Here is a 24,802-nt window from a genome sequence, read left to right as displayed (position 1 = left end):
ACTATACAATATGAGGCCAAACCTATACACTTTCAACTTGTATGCAATCCGGCAGGCCCTCGTACTACACATCTGCAGGTAAATCTAAAGGAAATTGGAAAACAAAAATTGTATAATGTGTATCCAGCTTGAGGAACTGCTACTACCAGACACAACTGGCCAAAGGGCAAAGAAAAATCCCTTGCAGCACTGAGGCGCCGGGATCACTGAACAGTAGCGGGTACACGAGCCAACCGGTATGCCTTGAAACACACAGATATTAGTGACAGATACTCCACAGACACATTAGACAATTGGTAACAAATAGCCACGTAAAAACAATGACACTGGGCAGGAAGCATGCTTGAACTACACTTGGGGACACACAGACTGCTAAGGGACATGAGGTAATGAGCAGAGCTGGAACAGCTAGGCATGGCTGGGCGTGTAACTAATTACAATAACAACAGGAGGGGATAAGTAGTCTTAAACACAAGTCTTGTGAGAAAACTTGTAATAGCCGACCCTTAACAGTTAAATCCATGGAACTACAAGTATCAACATGGCTAATCAGTGGAGCAAAGAAACTCATTCATACCACAGCTTCATACATTTTGGATCAGAACATACCACACATACCCAAGTTAGTCCAACCATAGCCAAACGGACTGAAACGAAAGCACCAACTAAATAATGGTGATGAAAACCTAAAAAAACGGATACCAGGAAAAATAAAAACATTGTCTATGGAGGTTGTGACATCCTTTTGTTCTGAAAGCCATGAAACCCAATTGTCAAATCTGAGGGATAAAACACCAATAAAATTTTAGTATTAAACATTAAATTTTTTCCTCCTAGAAACAAAATAAACCAATGGTTATATACCTGTAACAAGACATTAGCATATGAAACAAATATACATTACAATACATAAACAGTGCACTTTTTTAAAATACCAAAAATTGGTGAGCTCAACTTATTTTTAATATGTATTACTTAATACATATTAATACCATGTGGATTTTTGTTTTATGGTATACCAATAAGTCCCCAAAAAAAATGTATTCACCATGGTGAGAAAAAAATTAGCAACTCATAATAAATCTTTTATCGGTACCATTTATCAACAAATTATAATACCTTGCCACAAACCTCTCCCAGAACTGTCTTCTCTGGAAAACAAACACAATTTAATAAATGCACCTTTCAATTCAGTATTACAGATAATTATCTTGGCTCAGGCCATTTGCATGTCAATACAGTTCGCTTTACATTCTCACTGACCTGGTCAGAAAGGGGGGGTCATTTGGGGGGGCAGCTGAGAACAAACATCATACGACACAAAATATATTGCATATTCCACGCACACACTCACACAATTGGCTAGGTCAAATATGACCTCTAGACATCACACATATCAACATGTTTTCTATAATAACCTGTAATTCTTCTTAAACCCATAACATCTGTTTGGTAAGTTTGAAATTCTTTCAGAAATCCATCCCCTTTCATTAGCCCCTTCTCTGCCTGTATGGGGGCAATTAAAAAAAAAAAAAAAACTCTTACCTTCCAGGGATTTATTCTTGCATAAAACACCAGGGATGGAACATTGTTGGTACTTACCTTAGGTGTGGAGGATGTCCCTCTGAAATTCAGACATACCCAAATCCGTTGCTCTGTTATCTCCTCTGACTGGGCAACTGAAGATACATGGCCGTGTCATCTTGGGTGATGAGCACGATACAGATCTTCCCATACTTTAACCTTTCCTAGAAAACTCTTCCCAGTCCAACAATCCCAATCACAAATATCCTAGGGCCCATATTTAAACCAGCTTGGACCCTGCCCCGATTTTCCATCCTTTTATAGGTTGATCCTCCAGAAGTAGCGACCCTCTGGCCCCGCATCCCGGTTATTGTACATGGCCTGAGCGGGTCTGCTAGCGTACTATTCCTCATGTTCCCTGTTCTGACTATAGTCCTTCAAAAAAATTAGCCAGGAGATTTTACAAACTATAATAGTTAAATCTCCCCCGTGGACTTTTCAGAAGTATTAAAAAAAAAATGGCTTAAAGTTTTGTCATCTGCTGATAGATGACAATTCCTATCAGCTTCTGAGTTTCTTGCCAACAAGGACCGGTGATAAGGCCCCAATCCTGACAATTCCTCATCGTCCCCCTGTTCATCACTGTCACTACTCTGGGGATGTTGGTTTAGTGGCTGTCCCTGCTTGTCCCTACTCCTCATTTGTAGCAGTTACAATATAGCCAGTGTTTACAGGTCTAATTACAAAACTCATAATCCCCAGTTAGTAGTTTACAAAGAGACAGATTCATACTATGGCTGAAACAACTAATCGACTAATCGACAACCAATCGACCATGAAATTAACTATTACGATTACTATTTTCACAATCGATCAATCAGCCAGTAACACAATGGGGTTACAAAAACAAAATAAGCCCTCTATAGTACAAAAAGAGCAAACAATTGCCACTGCAAATATTACTTAACCCTTTACAGTAGTGACTATCTGCCCCTCCCTGCACCACAAAGGGCCAACCCTAGCCTTCTCAACTCCATTATGTTAATAATATGTCCTAGACCTGGCTCACATCCATGTGCCCTCTGGTGCATCTTGCAGAAACGCACCACAGTTCACCTACATGGCTTCCCATGAGACACGTTCACATCTATGCTTTTTCCAGCTGCCGCGTATTTGTAAAGGGTCAGGGACTAACTCTTTAATGCAAAACGGCACCTCTTCTGTTCAATACACTTCAATGGAGAAGCTGCAGAAAAGCATGTAATGTGCCCCTGCAGCAACCCGTGTCCTCCAATCTGACCAACAACAAACTGGCCAAAAAAAAATCAAAAAATGCGCAAAACTCAAAATGCACAGCAAAAAACACTGCAGAAACAGATCATAAGAAAACTGCATAGGCGTGCACTGAGCCTCATGCTGGCCACACGGATTAACCCTCAGACGAGAATACTCAGACGAAAAATCCATGTACATTCGCTGAATGAAAGAATGTTTGAAATTTTAATTTGTTTTTAACATTCTGTTTTAAAAAGCAATGTAATTTTTGAACGAAAACCACACACAGCGCCCGAAAATTCCTTCGACCAAGAAGTTCCCTATTATCTCCAAATCTTCCCATCACTGTAGCTGAAAATAACTAACGATTAAAAAATCGAAAGAACGCTCACAAAACGACACTTTTTTTTTTAAGGAAGACATTGCTCTTTTTAAATAAAATTAATTTGATCTCTGAGTCTGATGATATCCACCAGACTCACCAACCAACAGTACACATAGCATACATCCTCCAATAGCATACACAGCATATCTCTCCTCTAATAGTCCACACAATACATCTCCTCCAACAGTACACACAGTATATCTCTTCTGTCTGCAACTTCCAGAGTGGACCAGACACCCTGCTCCTTAACCATAACTGCATAGAGATACCTAGGAATTAATTGCCCCCTTCCTAAACTCTATATACCAACCAAATCATACACCACACTTTCTTCCAAGGCCATTAACCGATTAATCGATCAATCGAAACAACAATCGGACAACCAATCGACCATGAAAACAATTGTCAGTTGCAGCCCTTATTCATATCATTCAGTGTGACCTAGGCTCCGTTTCCATTGAAAGCTACAACGACTATGAAAAGGTACCAGCACCACTCTGATGTGACTCTGGACGAGACTCCGACCCAGAGTGTAAATTTGGATCAAAGCCACACCAAAGTCGCACCGCACAGTCACACTCTAAATCATGCGACTTTGGAGTTGCACCAGTGAAAACGTAGCTCTATGCCCACCGGTCACAACAATTAGCCTAATCTTATTCAAAGGGTCAACTGAACTTGCTTTTTGGCAGAGAGGCACATATCCTTTTCCACTGCCTCCAAGATTCAAAATGGAGCCCTCATCATTCGCACTTACAATTTCATTTTTTATATACCTTATTCAAAATCAGTCTCATCAAAGTATTTGTGTAGACAAAAGGTAAACAGGAAAGTTCTGAGAAGTTTTTTAGTCTGGGTATTCAGACGGGAGACAGGTGAACATAAAAGACATCTCTGTCTTCCATACAAGAAATCGCATTCACCCAAACGTTAAACTTCCTCCCACAAAGAGGCACCATCTGACAAGGTTATTTTTAACTACCGCATTTATATGCTTAATGATACATAACATAAGTGTCATAAAAACCTTTTATCTATATGAATCAACCCATGAAAGTAAGAACGAATGATACTTGTGCGAAAAAAAGATAACAATCTAATTTATTTAAACTTACTATTGTACAGAAAAGAAACTTAATTAATATTAATCTGAGATTAGCAACTACAGCATGAATGATACAATCTTAGAAACAACGATGTTACCAATGATACAAAATATTGCTATAATGGTCATACCCATGCTATCAATAATATAATATAATATAATATAATATAATATAATATAATATAATAATATATTAAGGCAAAATCCTACGATAGAAAAGGTTAGGGAAGAAGTAAAGAGAGATAAGAGCATACATTACACAGATATTCTTACGTGTGGCCATCTTTCATCTGGACTGTGAGCCAAAGAGAATGGGGGTAGCTCTCTCGACTGCTTTAACCCCCCCATGCCCCTATTCCCACCAATCCAGGTTCTAACCCCCTGGGACCTTCTCATTGGTCTAGAGTTGCTCACATAAGCATTGGCTACCTCTGAACCCTCCTAAATATTCATTGGTTCATAGTTGCCTCAAATTCTGATTGGCTGCACCTCAAGCCTCTTTGCCTATCATGCCCAGGTCTAAAAACTTCCGGTGCCTTTCTGTCTATATTTGTTAAGCAACCTTCTTTGATCCCCAAGTCTACCAGTTCCAACATTAGCATGTCAAAAGACCCCCAACCAAGTGTTGACACAAAGTCTGATATGAATGTACACACAGCACCCCATATTGATGAAAAACACGGAATTGTTGACATTTTTGCAGATTTATTAAAAAAGAAAAACTGAAATATCACATGGTCCTAAGTATTCAGACCCTTTGCTCAGTATTTAGTAGAAGCACCCTTTTGATCTAATACAGCCATGAGTCTTTTTGGGAAAGATGGAACAAGTTTTTCACACCTGGATTTGGGGATCCTCTGCCATTCCCCCTTGCAGATCCTCTCCAGTTCTGTCAGGTTGGATGGTAAACATTTGTGGACTTTTTTTTTAGGTCTCTCCAGAGATGCTCAATTGGGTTTAAGTCAGGGCTCTGGCTGGGCCATTCAAGAACAGTCACGGAGTTGTTGTGAAGCCACTCCTTCGTTATTTTAACTGTGTGCTTAGGGTCATTGTCTTGTTGGAAGGTAAACCACGGCCCAGTCTGAGATCCTGAGTACTCTGTAGAAGGTTTTCGTCCAGGATATCCCTGTACTTGGCCACATTCATCTTTCCCTTGATTGAAACCAGTCATCTTGTCCCTGCAGCTGAAAAACACCCCCACAGCATGATGCTGCCACCACCATGCTTCACTGTTGGGACTGTATTGGACAGGTGATGAGCAGTGCCTGGTTTTCTCCACACATACCGCTTAGAATTAAGGCTAAAAAGTTCTATCTTGGTCTCATCAAACCAGAGAATCTTATTTCTCACCATCTTGGAGTCCCTCAGGTGTATTTTAGCAAACTCTATGTGGGCTTTCATGTGTCTTGCACTGAGGAGAGGCTTTCGTCGGGCCACTCTGCCATAAAGCCCCGACTGGTGGAGGGCTGCAGTGATGGTTGACTTTCTACAACTTTCTCCCATCTCCTGACTGCATCTCTGGAGCTCAGCCACAGTGATCTTTGGGTTCTTCTTTACCTCTCTCACCAAGGCTCTTCTCCCCTGATAGCTCAGTTTGGCTGGACGGCCGGCTCTAGGAAGGGTTCTGGTCGTCCCAAACATCTTCAATTTAAGGATTATGGAGGCCACTGTGCTCTTAGGAACCTTAAGTGCAGCAGAATTTTTTTGTAACCTTGGCCAGATCTGTGCCTTGCCACAATTCTGTCTCTGAGCTCTTCAGGCAGTTCCTTTTGACCTCATGATTCTCATTTGCTCTGACATGCACTGTGAGCTGTAAGGTCTTATATAGACAGGTGTGTGGCTTTCCTAATCCAGTCCAATCAGAATAATCAAACACAGCTGGACTCAAATGAAGGCGTAGAACCATCTCAAGGATGATCATATGAAATGGACAGCACCTGAGTTAAATATATGAGTGTCACAGCAAAGGGTCTGAATACTTAGGACCATGTGATATTTCAGTTTTCCTTTTTTAATAAATCTGCAAAAATGTCAACAATTCTGTGTTTTTCTGTCAGTATGGGGTGCTGTGTGTACATTAATGAGGAAAAAAAATGAACTTAAATGATTGTATATTTATATATATATATATATATATATATATATATATATATATACAATGGGGCATGGTAATTTAATTAGGGAGTCCTTTTATTAGAGAGTTCCCTTGAAGATATCAATATGGATTTCAAAATCTCCGCCTCACACGACCATCACCTCATGTTGCAGCATGATAACGCACGGCCCCATGTTGCAAGGATCTGTACACTATTCCTGGAAGCTCAAAGCATCCCAGTTCTTGCATGGCCAGCATACTCAATGGACATGTCACCAATTGAGCATGTTTGGGATGCTCTGGATTGGCGTATACGACAGCGTGTTCCAGTTCCTGCCAATATCCAGCAACTTCACACAGCCATTGAAGAGAAATGGACCAACATTCCACAGGCCACAATCAACAACCTGATCAACTCTTTGCGAAGGAGATGTGCTGCACTGCGTGAGGCAAATGCTGGTCACACCAGATACTGACTGGTTTTCAACCCCCCCTGAAACTGCACATTTTAGAGTGGCCTTTTATTGTGGCCAGCCTAAGGCACACCTGTGCAATAATCATGCTGTCTAATTAGCATCTTGATATTCCACACCTGTGAGGTGGATGGATTATCTCGGCAAAGGAGAAGTGCTCACTAAAACAGATTTAGACAGATTTGTGAACAATATTTGAGAGAAATAGACCTTTTGTGTACATAGAAAAAGTTGTAGATCTTTAAGTTCAGCTCATGATAAATAAGGGCAAACACAAAAGTGTTGCGTTTATAATTTTGCTCAGTGTAATTAACCAGGTTTTTATTTTTTCTGGCTAGAAAGCTGGTGGCCATGAAATGGCTTCCGTTTTTCCCCTCCCACAGTTGCTCATTGGATCATAGAGGTTGAAACCTAATTTTAGTTGGAAAAAATTGGGGTTGCCCAAAAAAATTTTAAAAATTGCGGGGAGTCGGTCTGACATAATACGAAATAGGTTGTTATCTTGATACCCCATTCTCTGTATTTGGAATTTGTACCTGTATTATTGTGGTGTTTATCTCTTCTGATTTGTCCATCTATGAGGATATACAATGCTTAAGGGCTACTTTGGTTCCTCTATCAAAGCTCTGATAATGTTAATGGTGGTGATATAATAACAATGTTAGCTATAGAAATAACCACAATGCTCAAATAAGCAAAGATCTAATTTATTTACAAAGAAAATAGAAATGCTAACATAAACCACTAAAAGAATACTACAGAGCATGTAAAACAAATAAGAACATAGATGATACTTTAAGTATAGTCATCCTCAATATTCTGTGTCTCTTTGCTGAGCTCAATGAGAAAAGAGGGAGCCTAATTTTTAAAGCACACTCAGACACAACCCAAACACACACCCTCTGCCCGCCTGTGTTGTCCTCTGTCCAATGAGATGCCATAAAAGGCCATCCTTCTGAATTGCCAGGAAGTATATTCTTCCCCCAAACATCTTCCAGGAAGTATGCTGCGGTCTCCACCAGATGGCAGCATTAGTCCATGAACCACTGCTTTGACCCAGGCCATCTTCCAGTAACAGCTGGCCTTTGATGCTGCTGTAATTCAGGAAATCAGTCATTTTAATTGGTAACTCCCCAGGAGATCTTAGCTGATACTCCTCTACCCCCAAACATCACATCATTAGGCCTATGCGAGAACATCCTTTAGGACAGGGATATGCAATTAGTGGACCTCCAGCTGTTGCAGAACTACAAGTCCCATGAGGCATAGCAAGACTCTGACAGCCACAAGCATGACACCCAGAGGCAGAGGCATGATGGGACTTTTAGTTTTGCAACAGCTGGAGGTCCACTAATTGCATATCTCTGCTTTAGGAGATGAATTCCCATTTGTGACTTCTTGTTACAAACATCCTGCTGGGTAAACTTGGTGGTTATTAGGTTATATGCTTCTGCTATTCATCTGGTGTTTGTTCTTTTCTTCATCCTTCTCTTCCTCATTTTCCCGTCTACTTTTGTAGGTATATGTCAGGGCTGGGCTCAGCCCTTCCTTCTCTGAGCTGGCTGCTCAGCTGTCAGCTAATTGCCAGCTCCCATCTCTCTCCAGAGTTACTGATTTGTTGTTGATCCTGCTCATCAGTCCTGCCTACTTAAGCCGTCCAGTCCAGAGGAGCTCTGCCTTTTCAGAATTCAGAAGATACAGTCAATCCACTTGTTGGTAATATTTTTTCCAGATTGGATGAGCAAGATCACCGCATGGATCAGTTTGCCATAGCGTTACAAATGCTCCTGAGTCACACGGCTCATCTGGAATCTCCCACTGTGGCTGCTCCGGTACAACCTCAGTTGTAGGCCGTCCCTGCTGCTGCGCCAGTCTCTTTGCAGGCAAACACCTCGAGTATTAGTATGTCTGCTCCGTTTCCCCAGGGATTTGGGGGCAATCCAATTCAGTGCAGAGGCTTTCTCAACCAGGTTGAGATATACTTTGAGATGCTGCTTTGCTTTCTGTGAGAGTCTTGGCCTGGGTAAACCCTCTCTGGGAGACGCAAAAACCTGTTGTCTTCAGTTACCCTGAATTTGTGGCCTCCTTTAAAAGGGTATTTGACGTTCCTGCACGCCCCGCTTCTGCTGCCAAGTGCCCCATGTCCATCAAACAGAGTACAAGAACTGTTGCCGACTACGGCATTGAATTCTGTACTCTGGCAGCAGAGGTTGCTTGGAACAATGAGGCCCATGTGGCTGCTTTTTCTCATGGTCTGTCGGATTCCATCAAGGATGAGATAGCAGCCTGAGATATATCCACTGAGCTGGAGAAGTTGATCACATTTGCCATCCTCATTGACTCCAGACTCAGAGAAAGACTCTCTTTTAAGGAGCACTTGCGGAAGCTTCCTGTACGTTTGCCTCCGAGCTTTGCAGTCCCACCCTTGCCTCCCTCACCTCCCATGCCTCCTGGTACCGAGTCGGTCAGTGAAGTTGAACCCATGCACTTGGGCTTAACGCATCTCTCTGCACATGAGAGAACCTTTAGGAGGAGGGAGAGATTGTGCCTTTATTGTAGACAGGTCACTTTTTGAAGTCTTGTCCTACTCGTCCAGGGAACGCCCGAACCTTGAGGTCCTGTCATGGACAGACCTTAGGTGGCAGTGTTTCATCCCCAGTTATCCAGAAGGATAAGCCCCTGGTTTCGGTCACCCTTTCTTGGGCTGAGTCGTTCCATCAAGATACAGGCTCTAATTGACTCTGGGGCTGCAGGCCTGTTCATTGATGCTGCCTTTGTATCAAAGCACATCCACTGCAGCTACGTGACACTCCACTTGCCATTGAGGCTCTTGACGGGAGACCTCTACAGCCTGCCCATGTGACTCATGAGACGGTTCCATTGTCCATGGCCGTAGGGGCTCTTCACCATGAGACAATCCAATTCCAAGTTATTTCCTCACCTAAGTTTCTACTGGTTATTGGTTATCCTTGGTTACAGAGGCACAACCCCTCTTTTGATTGGCTCCGTGCTGAGGTTCTGTCCTGGTCACCACAATGCAGTGAGACATGCTTCCAGAAGGTAGCCAAGGTCCTGTGCAACTCTTCACTCTCCTCCCTGCCGGAGTAGTACTGCGATTTTAGCGATGTCTTTGACAAAGGTCAAGCTGGTAGTTTGCCTCCACACCGGCCGTATGATTGTGCAATTGACCTTCAACCTGGTACTATACCCCCTCGTGGCCAGGTTTACCCTTTTGCAGTCTCAGAGGATAAGGCCAAGAGTATGTTGCAGACTCACTTTCTCATGGTTTCATCCACAAATCCTTGTCTCCTGCTGGTGCTGGTTTCTTCTTTGTGGGGAAGAAGATGGTGAACTGAGACCTTGTATTAATTATAGGGGTCTCAATCATTTCACGATTAAGAATGCCTATCCGATTCTGTTGATTACAGAGTTATTTGACCGCCTCAAGAGAGCAACGATTTTTACGAAGCTTTATTTGAGAGGGGCATACAATCTTGTGAGGATTAAGGAGGGTGACGAGTGGAAAACTGCTTTTAATACCAGAACAGGCCATTATGAGTACCTTGTAATGCCTTGTGGCCTTTGTAACGCCCTGGCATTTTTCCACAAATTTATTAACAATGTCCTCCAAGATTTGTTGCAGTTATGTGTGGTGGTGTATATCGATGATATCCTCATATTTTGCAAGTCCCTGGAGAGCCACCACAGAGATGTCCGTCATGTGCTTCAGAAACTAAGAGAGAACAATCTCTATTGTAAACTGGAGAAGTGTGAGTTCCATCGTGAACAGGTTAAATTCCTTGGCTATGTCATTTCCACTGCTGGTTTTTCGATGGACCCAGAGTAACTTTTGGCAGTCCTACAGTGGCCCTGTCCCGTGGGTTTACATCCTCTGTAACATTTCCTGGACTTTGCCAACTATTATCAGAAGTTTATTCGTAACTTCTCATCTCTGGTCAAGCCCCTGACTGATATGACCAGAAGGGACGGTAACCCACAGAGTTGGTCTCTGGAGTCCATTAAGTCCTTTTAGAGTCTCAAGGCTGCCTTTGTTTCTGCTCCTGTGTTGGCACATCTTGATCCTATGTTACCTTTTATCCTTGAGGTTGATGCTTCTGAGACTGGTGTTGGTGCCCTTCTGTCTCAATGTCCTACCTCTGAGAGCGCTATACATCCTTGAGGCTACTTTTCCAAGAAATTGTCACCTGCTGAGTACAATTACGAGACTGGTGACAGAGAGCTGTTGGCAATCATTTTAGCACTGAAAGAATGAAGATATCTCCTCGAAGGTACCACTGTGCCGGTTCTCATTCTTACTGACCATAAGAATCTCACATTATTGTCTGAGGCTAAACGCCTCTCTCCCAGAAGGGCGCGATGGGCTCTTTTTTTATGTCAAGTTTCAATTAAATTGTCTCTTTCTTACCCGGTACTAAGAATGTAAGGGCTGATGCCTTGTCATGACAATTTTCCTCCACTTCCAAGTTGGAGTCAGTTCAGGTCCCTGTGATTCCTCCTGATTGTATTCTGGGTACGGTTCGCACCAGTCTCACTTCTCCTTTGGGTGACAAAATTCTTCCTGCTCAGATCCATGCTCCTCCTGAGAAACCTTGTGACCGCTGCTTTGCCCCAGTGAGTCTCCGTACTGCCGTGCTCCAGACTTACCATTTTCCCAAGACAGCTGGCCCCCCTGGAAAGAATCAACTCGTTTGAGCCAATTTCCAAGAATTCTGATGGCCTAGTCTACGTGCTGATGTAACTGCCTTTGTAGCTGCCTGTTCCGTGTGTGCTCAGAGTAAGACTCCATGACACCTTCCAGTGGGCCTCCTACAACCCATACCCAATGGAGAGAGGCCCTGGACCCACCTGTCTATGGATTTAATTGTGGAGTTATTCAACTCCCAAGGCAACACAGTTATCCTTATGGTGGTTGACCGGTTCTTAAAGATGTGTCATTGCATTCCACTTAAGAAGTTGCCCACTTCTAAGGAACTGGCTTCCATTTTTGCTCGGTAGATCTTTCGCTTACATGGGCTACCCAAGGTGATCGTCTTGGACAGGGGTAGTCAGTTTGTGTCCCGGTTCTGGCGAGCCTTTTGTGCATAGCTGGGAATTCAGCTTGCTTTCTCCTCTGCGTATCATCCGCAGTCCAATGGGGCCGCAGAACGAGCCAATCAGTCCTTGGAGCAATTCTTACGTTGCTATATTTCTGACCATCATAACAACTGGTCAGACCTATTACCATGGGCAGAAATTTCTCATAACAGTGCCTTGAATTCTGCTTCCTGATTGTCCCGGTTTATGGCAAATTATGGTTTCCAACCTTCCATGTTGCCTGACTCGTTTGTTCTGCAGAATATTCCTGCATTAGAGGAGCATCTCTGTGGTTTTCGTTCCACTTGGGCACAAGTCCAGGAGGCTTTACGTCACGCTAATGATAGGTACAGCCTCCATGCTGACCACAGACGTCTGCCTGCACCTTCCTACCAGGTTGGGGACAGGGTCTGTCTGTCATCTTGCAACCTCTGACTTTGTGTTCCCTCACTGAAGTTTGCACCTCGGTTTATTGGGCCTTTCCATATTCTTTGCAGGATTAACCCAGTGGCTTACGCATTAGACCTTCCTTCTAATATGCATATTTCAAATGTATTTCATGTCTCCTTATTAAAACCTTTGGTCTGCAACCGCTTTACCACCTCCGTGCCATGTCCTCACCCTGTACAGGTTGAGAACCATGAGGAGTATGAAGTACGGTCCATTGTTGACTCCCGTAGGTTCCGTGGGTGCATACAGTACCTGGTGTATTGGAAAGGGTATGATCCGGAGGAACGCTCTTGGGTATCATTCTCGGATGTACATGCCCCTGTGCTCCCCCGTGATTTCCATAGATGTTTTCCCCTCAAGCCTGGTGGTTCTCCAAGGGGGAGGGGTCGTTTAGGAGGGGGTACTGTCAGGGCTGGGCTCAGCCCTTCCTTCTCTGAGCTGGCCGCTCAGCTGTCGGCTAATTGCCAGCTCCCATCTCTCTCCACAGTTACCCAGCTGTTGTTGATCCTGCTCATCAGTCCTGCCTACTTAAGCCATCCAGTCCAGAGGAGCTCTGCCTTTGTCTTGGTCACATCACAAGAAACTATCTCCTGCGTTCCTGTTTATAGACTAGCTTTGCTGACATCCCTTCAGGCTACAGATCTTGCTTGCTGTTCCACTACTTTGATCTCTGACTCCTGGATTGGCCGACGATCCGTTCAGGTTATTGAACTTTGGTTATGTTTTGACTATGTTTGTTCTTTTTACTTTTATTATTAAACAAATGTGATTTAACTGTACTTCTGTCTCGGTCTGATTTCATAGTTTCTGACAGTATATTTTTTCTCCCAAGTACTAAAATATGACTATTTAACCAAAGGGTATTTTGTGTCCCTGACTCCCTGTAACTGAAATGTGTGAAAAAAATGTTTTTGAAAATGTGAAAACACACTTAGTTTTGTACCTCATTTATCGTATCTTCTTTGTTGTGTAAATGTCTTGCACTGTGTAAAATTCTAAATAAAAATTATTCAATATTCACACAATACTGTTCCACACAATGAGGTTGATTTACTAAAGGGAAATAGACTGTGCACTTTGCAAGTGTAATTTCCACTCTGCAAAGGGATATGCCCCAGAGCTTTGTAAAATTGATGAAGCTTCACTTTGCAAAACAATACCCAATCACAAGGAAAACAATTAAAAAAAATGTTTTGCTTGCAAATGACTGGATTATGGAAGACAGCAGAGCTTCCCCATCATTTACTAAAGCTCTGGAGCAAATTCCTTTGCTTGCAAAGTGTGCAGTCATATGTATATCTACAATACAAAAAACAAATTCAACAACAGCACCATCATTTACTTTGTCAACATATAATTTTAACATATGGGTATATGCTTATTTCCTTTGCAGCATATGCACTCAAGAAATGCCAACCACCAGCATCTGTGCCAGAAGCTGACTTAATATCTGACAATGATGACTTTGAAATAGGTATCGTGATTTATTTTGAATACTTGAAAATATGTTTATATAAATGTTTGCAGTTTTAAAAAGTGTGGAAAAAATAGAGATCCCAGAACATTTTTATCTATTATCTTAAGTGCCCAAGGAGCAAAAATGCAGTTGGAGCGCTGGCACGTCATTCATGCATTCCAAGACTCTTTACTGGTTAGAGAGGCATTGAAATGCATCTAAATCCAAAAGCAAAAATATAATTTATTGCAACTTACCAGTCCTTAGATGCGGTGGCTGCATTACTTTTAAGCAGCCCATAATGAATCAGTTTTTTTTTTCCTTCAACCAGTGGGTTGATTGAACAATAAACTGACCTGGTTCCCCCATCCACACATGGGAGATGGGGGAATCACTCCCACTGAGCTATTGTGTTCTGACACTGGCGAGAGACTGAGACTTATGGCTATAGCTGGTAGCTCTGACCGAATGCCATTTATCCAACAGGCTGGTTTCAAAGAAGACAATCACTGGACCGTCTTCTGTACAACCACTGTCCCCATACATGGATCAAACTGTGGGCAGTCCCTGCTAAATGGACAGATTTCACCATGTATAGGCAGTTTTACAGTATTTCCTATTATTTCATTTGGTTATCCTGCAAATAAGAAAATTCTTGTTCCTTTATGTATAAACTTATTTTTCTGTTGGGGCAGCCTTGGTTGTCATGCAAGCTGGACTTTACACATCTACCCTTGTTCATCTCCTTTACATGGTAGATTGTGGGAACTGATAGTATATATTATTTACAGTATAAAGATAAGGGTTTTTTTGTGCTTCACAGGAAATGACAAGGTCACTGCATATCAGGAAAGATTAACAGTTGTTTTCTGTACTTGCTAATAATGTCCTTAACCTTAAGGTCTCATGCACACTGGACATTATTAAAATGCCAGTAGCATTAGCTGTAGGTAGCTGTAGAATGAGTTGTGTAGCATTTTTGCATTTTGTAGCATTTTTGCAATAGTGGTTTTCAGCGTATTGCTCAAAAACACTAATAAGCACTGAATAGCTGTGTTTTGCAGTTTTTCTTTTATCAAATTTAGAGTGTTTTTCCGGCTGAAAAACTCCTCTCAAAACCCACTAGTTCTAGGTTTTTTTTTTCCAGCCAGAAAATGCTAGGATAACATGCTGGGGAGTCTACTGGCTGCAGATAAAAAAGCCTGCAGCCAAAAACAGCAGCTGTAACAATGTCCAGTATGCATGAGGCTTTAAAATAAAAATGAATGCATAATCCAAAGATTGATAAGCTACAATACATTAAACTTTAGTTTTTTGGTTTAGATACACTTAAAAGGAAGATAAATAAAGGTGCTTAATGACAGACCTTAGTGCCTGTTTTTAAATGGTTAGCCTAACTTTATAGTTTTAGCCCTTTTACTGTCACTGATGTGGAAACTACTTTGGTGGCTTTGTTGTTTGCTGAGTTTTATGCACACTCCAGGCAGTTGCAGCCACCAGTGTGTATAACCAGTGTGTGTAAATATGATAGGCTGACTGTCGACTGTCAGATAGAAGTGTTCCAGTCCCTCTTGTGTGCACTTCTGCCATGTTTCCCGGGCTTCACACATGGCAGAGCCAGAATCAGTATGGCAGGCGCTGCCAGGTAGAGGGGAGAGGAATACCCTTCCTGTTACTGACCCAGAAGTGTGATGTAAAATTTTACTTGTGGGTCCCCATGTTACATTTTCCCATCTGAATTTTATAAGTTTCACGTGAGACAGGTGAGACATCAGACCCCTGATGTCTCTTTAAAGGGGTTGTGAAGACAGAAGGTTTTTTTTATCTTAATGTATTATATGCATTAAAATGGAAGTAAACCCTCACATATACCCAGTGAAGTGAACAGCCTCGGATGATACACAGTGATGAAACAAATCTCCCCACATAAGTTTTACATGTATACCTGCTGTCTTCAGCTTTAATTATTGTTTAGAAAGTTTAGATCATGTTAGGAGATTTTCTCTTCCTGTTCAGCACTGCGGTGAAGCTGGGGATTAAGCCAAGACAGCTGATTGGAGGAAAAGCACACACCCCCTCTCGTCATAGGTAGAGACTTTCAGCTCTGTTTGTTGAATAGTTCAGCAATCTGCTAATCTATTTATAGCATCCTCCCCAATACAAAACTCAGGCTGCTTTTATCATATGTGACAGAGAACTTGTCAGAAGTTATCAGGCTGATAACAGAAGAACGAAGCAGGAGAAAGCTACGGGACACAGTGTTTTGAAGAGAGATAACAAAACACTGCTCAAGTTTCATTAATCGGGTTTACATCCACTTTAAGATAAAAAGCCTTTTGTGTGCAGCAGCCCCCCTCACACTTGCCTCAGGGTCCCTCTCTGTCCAGCGATGTCCACGAGTGTCTCAGCCATCCAAGTTTCTCCCTCCTGATTGGCTGAGACACAGCAGTGGCACCATTGGCTGCCGCTGCTGTCAATCAAGGTCAGCTAGGCAATCAGGGGAGAGAGGGGCGGGGCCAGGGTTGGGCTCCTGTGTCTTATGTCTACATGAAAAACAAAATCCTCCTTTTGCCGGGACCCCTTTTCCTAGGCCCTGAAAGGTAGTCCTTTCTTCCTACAACTTCAAAACTGAAGAACTCCCATACTGTTGTGTGTTTTGGTCTAACTAGGAGGAGTTTTATCCAACCAGTAGTATGTGATGAATCTGTGTAATTGAATTTACATTGCACAATATAATGTAAAATGTTAGCTCTATTAGTACAGTTAGATAATTTTGAGAAAGTTCTATAGAGTGCTGAATATTTTGCTATTTGGCTTATGCTGTCTAAAACAGCCCATAGTTTCATAATGAATTAATGTGCTCAGAATTACAAAACAAAAAGATACAGGTTTTAATTCTTCCCCTTGCATGTGAAGAGCAAGGTTTGTCTTTGGAGCTAGGTGTGGGTCTTAACATCTTGCTAAGTGATATATTATGCTTATTACTTTCTCCCCGTATAACCCCTAGGAGAAGCGCTCCCCGGGGGGGGGGTTACCTTGTGGGTGCGCTCCGAGTCCAGCATTTGGCATCCATAGACACCAAATGTAGGACTCGGCCCCGCCCCCCGTGCCCGCATCATTGGATCTGATTGACAGCAGCGGGAGGCAATGGCTGCGCTGCTATCAATCTATCCATTCAAGAGCCGAGAACCCTGGGCAGAGAGGAAGAGCACGTCTCCAGCGGGGGAATACAGGACTCAGGTGAGTAAAATGGGGGAGATGGGGGCTGGTCAGTGACAGAAGTTTTTTCCCCTTAATGCATAGGATGCATTAAGGTGAAAAAACGTGAGGGTTTACAACCCCTTTAAGCTAAATAGATATAAATGTTCTTATTCCACTCTAGTAATTTTTGTTGATATTTAAGTCTGGTTTCTGCCTAATTTTCTACAGATCTGTTCAATGTGTGCTACATAATCTGCTGTATTCTCTTTATGTATCCTTCTTGTTAAATTAACAAAGTATTCTGTTAGAGTTGACTGTTTTCTCAATAAAAGTTTTAATATATAATCCTTACTTTACAGGAGATTTTGTAAAATACAAGTGCCACCCGGGGTTTACCTTAGTAGGAAATGATATAATAACCTGTAAATTGATTACCCAGCTGCAGTTTGAGGGTTCCTTACCTACCTGTGAAGGTAAGTTAATTATTTTCTAAATGTGAAACAAAATTAAATGAATATGCAAAGTTATTTGATTCTGCTGGATTAGTCAATGCATGTAATTTGCATTATTACTGATTTTCAAAATTAATGACTCTCCTGTGGCATCTCTGACTGGTAAATTTACATTATTTACAGCTTTCTTCATTTATATGTCAGTCACTATAAATATAACATGTAAAGTAAATTTTTTTTTTTTAACAATAGAGCCAGCTGCAAAATTAATTATTGAAAGTAAATTATGTGCCCATTTAATAAGATAATGCAAATATGAGCAAGTTTGTTTAAAGTGCAATAACCCATAGCAACCAATCAGATTTCAGGTTACCAGAGTCATAACGAAAAGGAGGCAATACAATTGGGTATCATTGGTCCCTGCATTTTATACACAGTATTGGCACTTATTAAACATTTAATGCTTAATTAATTACTTACTATTTTCTGTGTCAAATAGTATTTGCAGGGAATCATTTATAAAAAAAAAGTTTAAAAAAAGGCTTATATAGTCATCCATCTATAGCTATTAAAACATTATACAGCTTTATTGATTAATCATATAAAATACAGAGTCTGAGAAAAAAAACTTTAGAATAAAACATAAAAGTTAGTAACCTATGCAGTTTCCACACCAAACCCACACAGCCCCAAAAACATGTATCAATGTATAAAAAATTTTTTATGGTAAATATACAGTGTATCTCTCATAGATACAGTTGTGCTCAAAAGTTTGCATACCCTTGGAGAATTGGTAATATACAGGAAGACCAGGTGCAGATGGAATCCCTATCAGCAGTATATGATGTATAGCACAACATGACATTTTTTTGCAGTTTACTACCGCTGTAATACTGTTTATTTATCTCTTAATAAGAGATTGATCAGTACTAACTGGCATATTCAAGGCTTATATCCTTTTCCATCTTTATAAAGTTCCATTACCTTTTTACGCAGGTCTTTTGACAGTTATTTTCTGCTCCCCATGGCTCAGTAACTAGCCTGCTCAGTGCATCCATGTGAGAGCTAATAAACTGATTGACTATTTATACAGAGACACTAATTTAAAAAGCCACAGATGGTAAATTAACCTTTAATTTACATTTTAACTTGTGTGTGTTACCTTGTCTGTATGGGGGGCAAACATTTCAGGCTATGTAAACTTTTCATCAGGGCCATTTTGGTGATTTCTGTTATCATTATGATTTAAAAAGGAGCCAAACAACTATGTGATAATAAATGGCTTCATATGATCACTATCGCTAAAAAAAAAAAAATACATTTTTGTTGACATGATCAGTCATGTTTTCAATATCAATGCCAAAACTTCACAATTTCTGCCAGGATATGCAAACTTTCGAGCACAACTGTATAAAGTCACAGAAAGCCATGCTATGAACTATGTGTTTTGATAAAATTTCTCCAATATATACAAAGAATATTTACATAAAAGTATTATGTATTATGTTTATCAAAACAATATTTTGGCAATATTTTGGCTCTAAATACTGTATACGAAAATCATTATTATCAGACACAGCCATGATATAGCTTATACAATTCCTACAAATTTCCTATTTAATCTAAAAGATAAAACTGTATTGATTTATTAAGTAACAAGTATTTGTAATTATTAAATTATGCTGAGAGTGTGAGGAGAAAAAAAAGCTGATCACCAACTTATGTTCAAGGGACATCGGTCCCAAAAAGGAAGGAGGCACATCTGCCTCCTCTTCTGTGCCTGCCAGTGCCACCTGCCATTGCCACCTGCCAGTGCCCACAGTGCCCTCAGTGCCCACCAGTGCCACCTATCAATGCCCATGAGTGCCACCTATCAATGCCCACAAGTGCCACCTATCAATGCCCACAAGTGCCACCTATCAATGCCCACCAGCGGTGCCAATCAGTGCCTCATCAGTGCCACCTAGCAGTGCTGTCTTTCAGTGTAACCTATCAGTGCCCATCACTGCCAGCTATCAGTGCCACCTATCAGTGCCACCTATTAGTGCCACTTCTCAGTGCCCACCAATGCCACCTATTAGTGCTCTTCAGTGCCACCCATCAGTGCCACCTCTCAGTGTCACCTCTCAGTGCAAACCAGTGCCGCCTATCAGTGCCCACCAGTGCCGCCTATCAGTGCCCACCAGTGCCGCCCTATCGGTGCCCATCAGTGCAGCCTATTGGTGCCCATCACTGCAGCCTCATCAGCGTACATCAATGAAGGAGAAAATTTACCTGTTTGCAAAATTTTATAACAAAATATAAAAAAATATAATTTTTTTTTTTTTTAATTCGGTCTTTTTAAATTTTTTTAACAAAAAATAAAAACCGCAGAGGTGATCAAATACCACCAAAAGAAAGCTCTATTTGTGGGAAAAAAATGATAAAAATTTCATTTGGGTACAGTGTTGTATGACCGTGCAATTGTCATTCAAAGCGCAACAGCACTGAAAGCTGAAAATTGGTCTGGACAGGAGAGGGGTTTAAGTGCCCAGTAAGCAAGTGGTTAAATAACAGTGTATAAATAAAGAATACAAAGTAAAATAAATAAGAAAAAAAAAATTAACGCGCCTTGTTCCGCCGAGCTTGCGTGCAGAAGCGAATGCATATGTCAGTAACGCTTGCATATGTAAACGGTGTTCAAACCAGACATGTGAGGTATTAATAATAAATAATTCTAGCCCTAGACCGCCTCTGTAACTCAAAACATGCAACCTGTAGAATTATTTAAACATCGCCTATGGAGATTTTTAGGGGGAAAGTTTGTTGCCATTCCAAGAGCGGGTGCAATTTTGAAGCGTGACATGTTGGGTATCAATTTACTCGGCATAACATCATCTTTCACAATATAAAAAAATTGGGCTACCTTTACTGTTGTTTTATTTTTTAATTAAAAAAAGTGTATATTTTCAAAAAAAAGTGCTCTTGTAAGATCGCTGCGCAAATACGGTGTGACAGAAAGTATTGCAACGACTGCCATTTTATTCAATTGTTTCATTAGTAATTGACTATTGTAGTTCCATAATTTGTAAAGTCATTCAATTAATTTAAATCATCAATCTAGCTACTAATTCAAAATAGTAACAAATTGCAAGATGTTTTATAGGACAAGGGAATGGTAACATTCACACAGATGCTACTGAAACTTATCTAGGTACATAAACTACAATTATAGCAACTAATGATGGTATACTTGAAATAAAGGCTGCAGATTGTGCAATAGGTATAATTATGTGTAAGAAGCACACATTGATAACAACTGTGCCTAAGGAAAATTCCTCAATTCCTTTATCAACACAGTCAGTATTGATGAGGAAATCCTTTCTGCAACGCTATTGTATTCTACCTGCCGGGAGGGTGGGGAGCCTTCCCCACACAATGATCACTGCTGTCTTCTATAGCCACCGACAGTGATCAGGTGAAAAATCCAACATGCTAGTTGTACTGAAGGCAATTGATGGAGCAACTTCAGTACAATCAGCCTGCCTATAGATGGATCAAAAAATATGCAGTTTGTGCTGAATCTGAGGAATTTCGATGCATCAATGGCATCCAAAACAAATGGTTCACAATAAGTATTCTGTATAAGCAATGGCATACAACTGATTAACCACTTCCCGACCAGTCTCCGCAGTTTTACTGCGGTACAATGGCACGGGTGGGCAAAGCGTTGTTATGTTACGGCGGCCGGAATGATCGGATTAGTTTCAGATCCGATCAGACTCCAGTCCCAGGCCAATGATTACTGGCCTGAACTTGCTGATCGGTCCTGACGAATGAAATCCTCCCCTGCCTGTGTAAGTGTAAACACAGACAGGGGAAGTGATGTAATCTCCCCTCGTGGAACTCTTTTCCGTTCCAGAGAGAGGACAGAGGACATCCAAACGTGAGTTGCACCAACACTACACTGACACAGTACACATAGGCACATATTTCACCCCTCGATCGCTGCCCCAGCTAACCTCTTCACTCCCTGTCACTATGTCACCCAGTACAGTGTTCATATTTTTCTTTGATCACTGTACTGGTGTAATTTGTGACACTAATCAGCATTAGGGTACTTAGTAGTAGTCCCAGATAAGTCTAGGGACCGCCCCTAATCCCCTTAATAAAGGTTTAACCCCTTGATCACCCCCTGTAAACAGTGATCGTCGTATTAGTGTCATGGGTGATGCTGGTCAGTCAGTTATTTCTTTATAGCATCAGGGCCACCGTATATTACCTAATAAAAGGTTTAACCCCCTGATCACCCAGTGGGTCATATCAGTTAGGTTTTAGGGTCAATTAGGGTCTGCGTCGCCCCAGGCAGAGTCAGATTAGTGCCAGTAGCACTAACACCCACCCACGCACCATACATCTCCCTTAGTAGTATAGTGTCTGAACAGATCAATATCTGATCTGATCAGATCGCTACTAGCGTCCCCAGTAGTTTAGGGTTGCCAAAAATGCAGTGTTATCAGAATCAGCCCAGATACCTGCTAGCACCTGTGTTTAGCCCCTCTGCCCAGCCCAGCCTACCCAAGTGCAGTATCAATCAATCACTGTCACTTACAAAACACTAAACACATAACTGCAGCATTAGCAGAGTCAGGCCTGATCCCTGCGAATGCTAACAGTTTTTTTGGTAGTATTGGAAGCAGTCGCTGACAGTCAAGTGCTCTTTTTTCCTGTGAGTCTCACTAGTGTACCAGTAAATTTAGGGGCCAAAATGTCCAATCGAAGGTACACTAGTGAAGAGGCCTACACGTTTCTGAGCATGACAGGAGGAGGAACTCACCCATCTGTCAGATTCAGGCTCAGAATACGAACCCGTAGACAGCAGCGGCACCCTGACAGATAGCTTTGACGATGGAGTAGTGGTCCCTGCCAAAATCAGGCGTACCCGACCCCATTCTTCTGCTGTTGTTGAGGTGCAAGAACCACATGGTTCTCGTATGGAGCAGAGAGCCAGCAACTAGTGCCGCTCATCATTCTGGTGAACTGGCAAGCACCAGCGGCCTAGTACATCCTGGTTGTGCATCCAGCACTGCAGTATCACGTAGTGATGTGGCGCGTTCCATAAGTGCAGTTCAAGCTGGTCCAGTGGCTAGCACAACTAGTGTCCCTGCAGCCACCAAGAAGACAAAGACAGGCCCATCGAGCCCATAGTGCCCTTCCTGCTGCATTTGCCAATCCGAATTGGGAGCCCACCACTTCTGCAGCACCCATACTTCCCCCATTCACTGGCCAACCCAGAATTCAGGTAGGAACAGTTGATTTTACGTCAATTGATTTTTTATTTTCTGTTTTTCTGTATAGATCTATTGTGGACCAAAGCAATTTGTATGCTGATCAATTCATCAATTCATCGCTGCTAATCCCCAGTTGACCCTTGCCAGAGCTTGGTAACCTATTACAGTCTTCACCACCACAGTTAAAAAAAAAAAAATGGTGCATGTATGCCCATCATTAGAAGTGGGTGGATGAAAGACAGTATTCTAATGGTGGGCATACCCACCAATCAATCTTTTTTCGTTCAGCCCACAGGCTGCATGAAAAAAAGAACATTACAATGTATGCCCAACAAGGACCAGCGACGTATCAGTATGTTGCTGGACTTTGAGTGGTTATACCAGAATGCAGGTTTAGGTATCATCTTGGTATCATTCTTTTCAGCCAGCGGTCATGTTTCATGTAAAAGCAATCCTAGCAGCTAATTAGCCTCTAGACTGCTTTTACAAGCAGTGGGAGGGAATGCCCCCCCACTCCCACCATCTTCTATGGTTTTCTCAGGCTTTCCTGTCCCAAGAGGGAACCCGAGAATGCAGTCGGTGGTTCTGTCAGCTGACCATAGAGCTGATTGTAGGCCAGAATGGCTCCAATCATCTCAATGGCCTATGAAAACGGAAGCTACAAGCATTTCATGACAGCGCCATTGGGAAATTGGAAAAGCATTTTATCACACCAATCTTGGTGTGGTCAGATGCTTTGAGGGTAGAGGAGAGATCTAGGGTCTGATAGACCCCAATTTTTTTCAAAAAAGAGTACCTGTCACTACCTATTGCTATCATAGGGGATATTTACATTCCCTGAGATAACAATAACAATGATTGAAAAAAATAATGACATAAATAGTAAAGCAAAAAAAAACGAAATAATTAACAATAAAACAAAAAAGCATCCCTGTCCCCCTGTGCTCACCTGCAAAGGCAAACGCGCAGTAATTTTAGCAGTAGACCTCCTCTGTAAATCTAAAGTGGTAACCTGTAAATGATTTTAAAGGCTTTTAAAAATGTATAAAAAGCAGAAAACATGCAGCGCTAAATGTATATATAAACCCTGGAATGTGATGCAGGGATGTGACCCAAACTATAACAAGCTAAGGAAAAAGTGCCAAGTGCATATACAATCAGTAGGTGAACTGAAAAGAACAATAATATTAAAAAAAGTTCCAAATGGTGTATAGTGCTAATTGCATATATAATCAAGGAGTAATCCTAACGGTGTATAGGCAGTGAAACCTAATATGATACTCAAACCAAAATATGAAGACATGTGATGGCCACAAAATATTTCATAAATGGTACCATCTATGTGAGGAATAAAGGCCAAAACAGCTACATGAAAGTCACTCAAATAAAAATAAAGTTCATCATATCATATGCAATCCCTTGAACATGATAACACAATGAAAAATCGCATGGGAAACAGCAATGGAACTGGATGCAAAACAAGGTGATATTCACACACAACACCCCAGAATGTGCATTTATAATCAAGAAGTAATCCTAATGGTGTATAGGCAGTGAAATCTAATATGGTACTCAAACCAAAATATAAAGACTAGTGATGGCCACAAAATATTTCATATATGATACCATCTATGTAAGGAATAAAGTCCAAAATAGCAACATAAGAGCTACTCAAATAAAAATAAAAATAAAGTTCATCATATTATATGCGATCCCTTGAACATGATAACATGATGAAAAATCACATGGGAAACAGCAATGGAACTGGATGCAAAACAAGGTGATATTCACACACAACACCCGGGCACGTGCCTCCAACACCAGGGAAAGGGGGTGGGTACTCTTACCCGAAGCTGTGGACCCACATGCCAGCGGCAGTGAGTCAAAAAAGCATGGATGATGTTCCAAAGTCGCTCTCCAGCTCAAACTCCTTCAAATGGACTGGCGTGCATCCATGAACATCAGGCCAGAAGTAGCATGAACACTCGAGCCTCAGTGATGATGTTCCTGGTATATGTAGTA

At 41.6% G+C, this 24,802-nt stretch overlaps 1 protein-coding gene across 1 annotated transcript in view; it reads left to right on the top strand.

The window, feature by feature from the left end:
• The window catches only part of CSMD1 (CUB and Sushi multiple domains 1), a 3,274,537-nt gene that overhangs the window by 2,705,900 nt on the left and 543,835 nt on the right, over positions 1-24,802 (top strand). The window contains exons 45-46 of the mRNA XM_073626646.1: positions 13,795-13,875; positions 17,418-17,531. Of these exons, the coding sequence (XP_073482747.1) occupies positions 13,795-13,875; positions 17,418-17,531 (195 nt within the window). The remainder of the gene's footprint in view (positions 1-13,794; positions 13,876-17,417; positions 17,532-24,802) is intronic.

The sequence above is a fragment of the Aquarana catesbeiana genome, linkage group LG04, assembly GCF_042186555.1.
Source record: "Aquarana catesbeiana isolate 2022-GZ linkage group LG04, ASM4218655v1, whole genome shotgun sequence".
NCBI lineage: Eukaryota > Metazoa > Chordata > Amphibia > Anura > Ranidae > Aquarana > Aquarana catesbeiana.
This window is presented reverse-complemented; position numbering and strand designations above follow the sequence as displayed.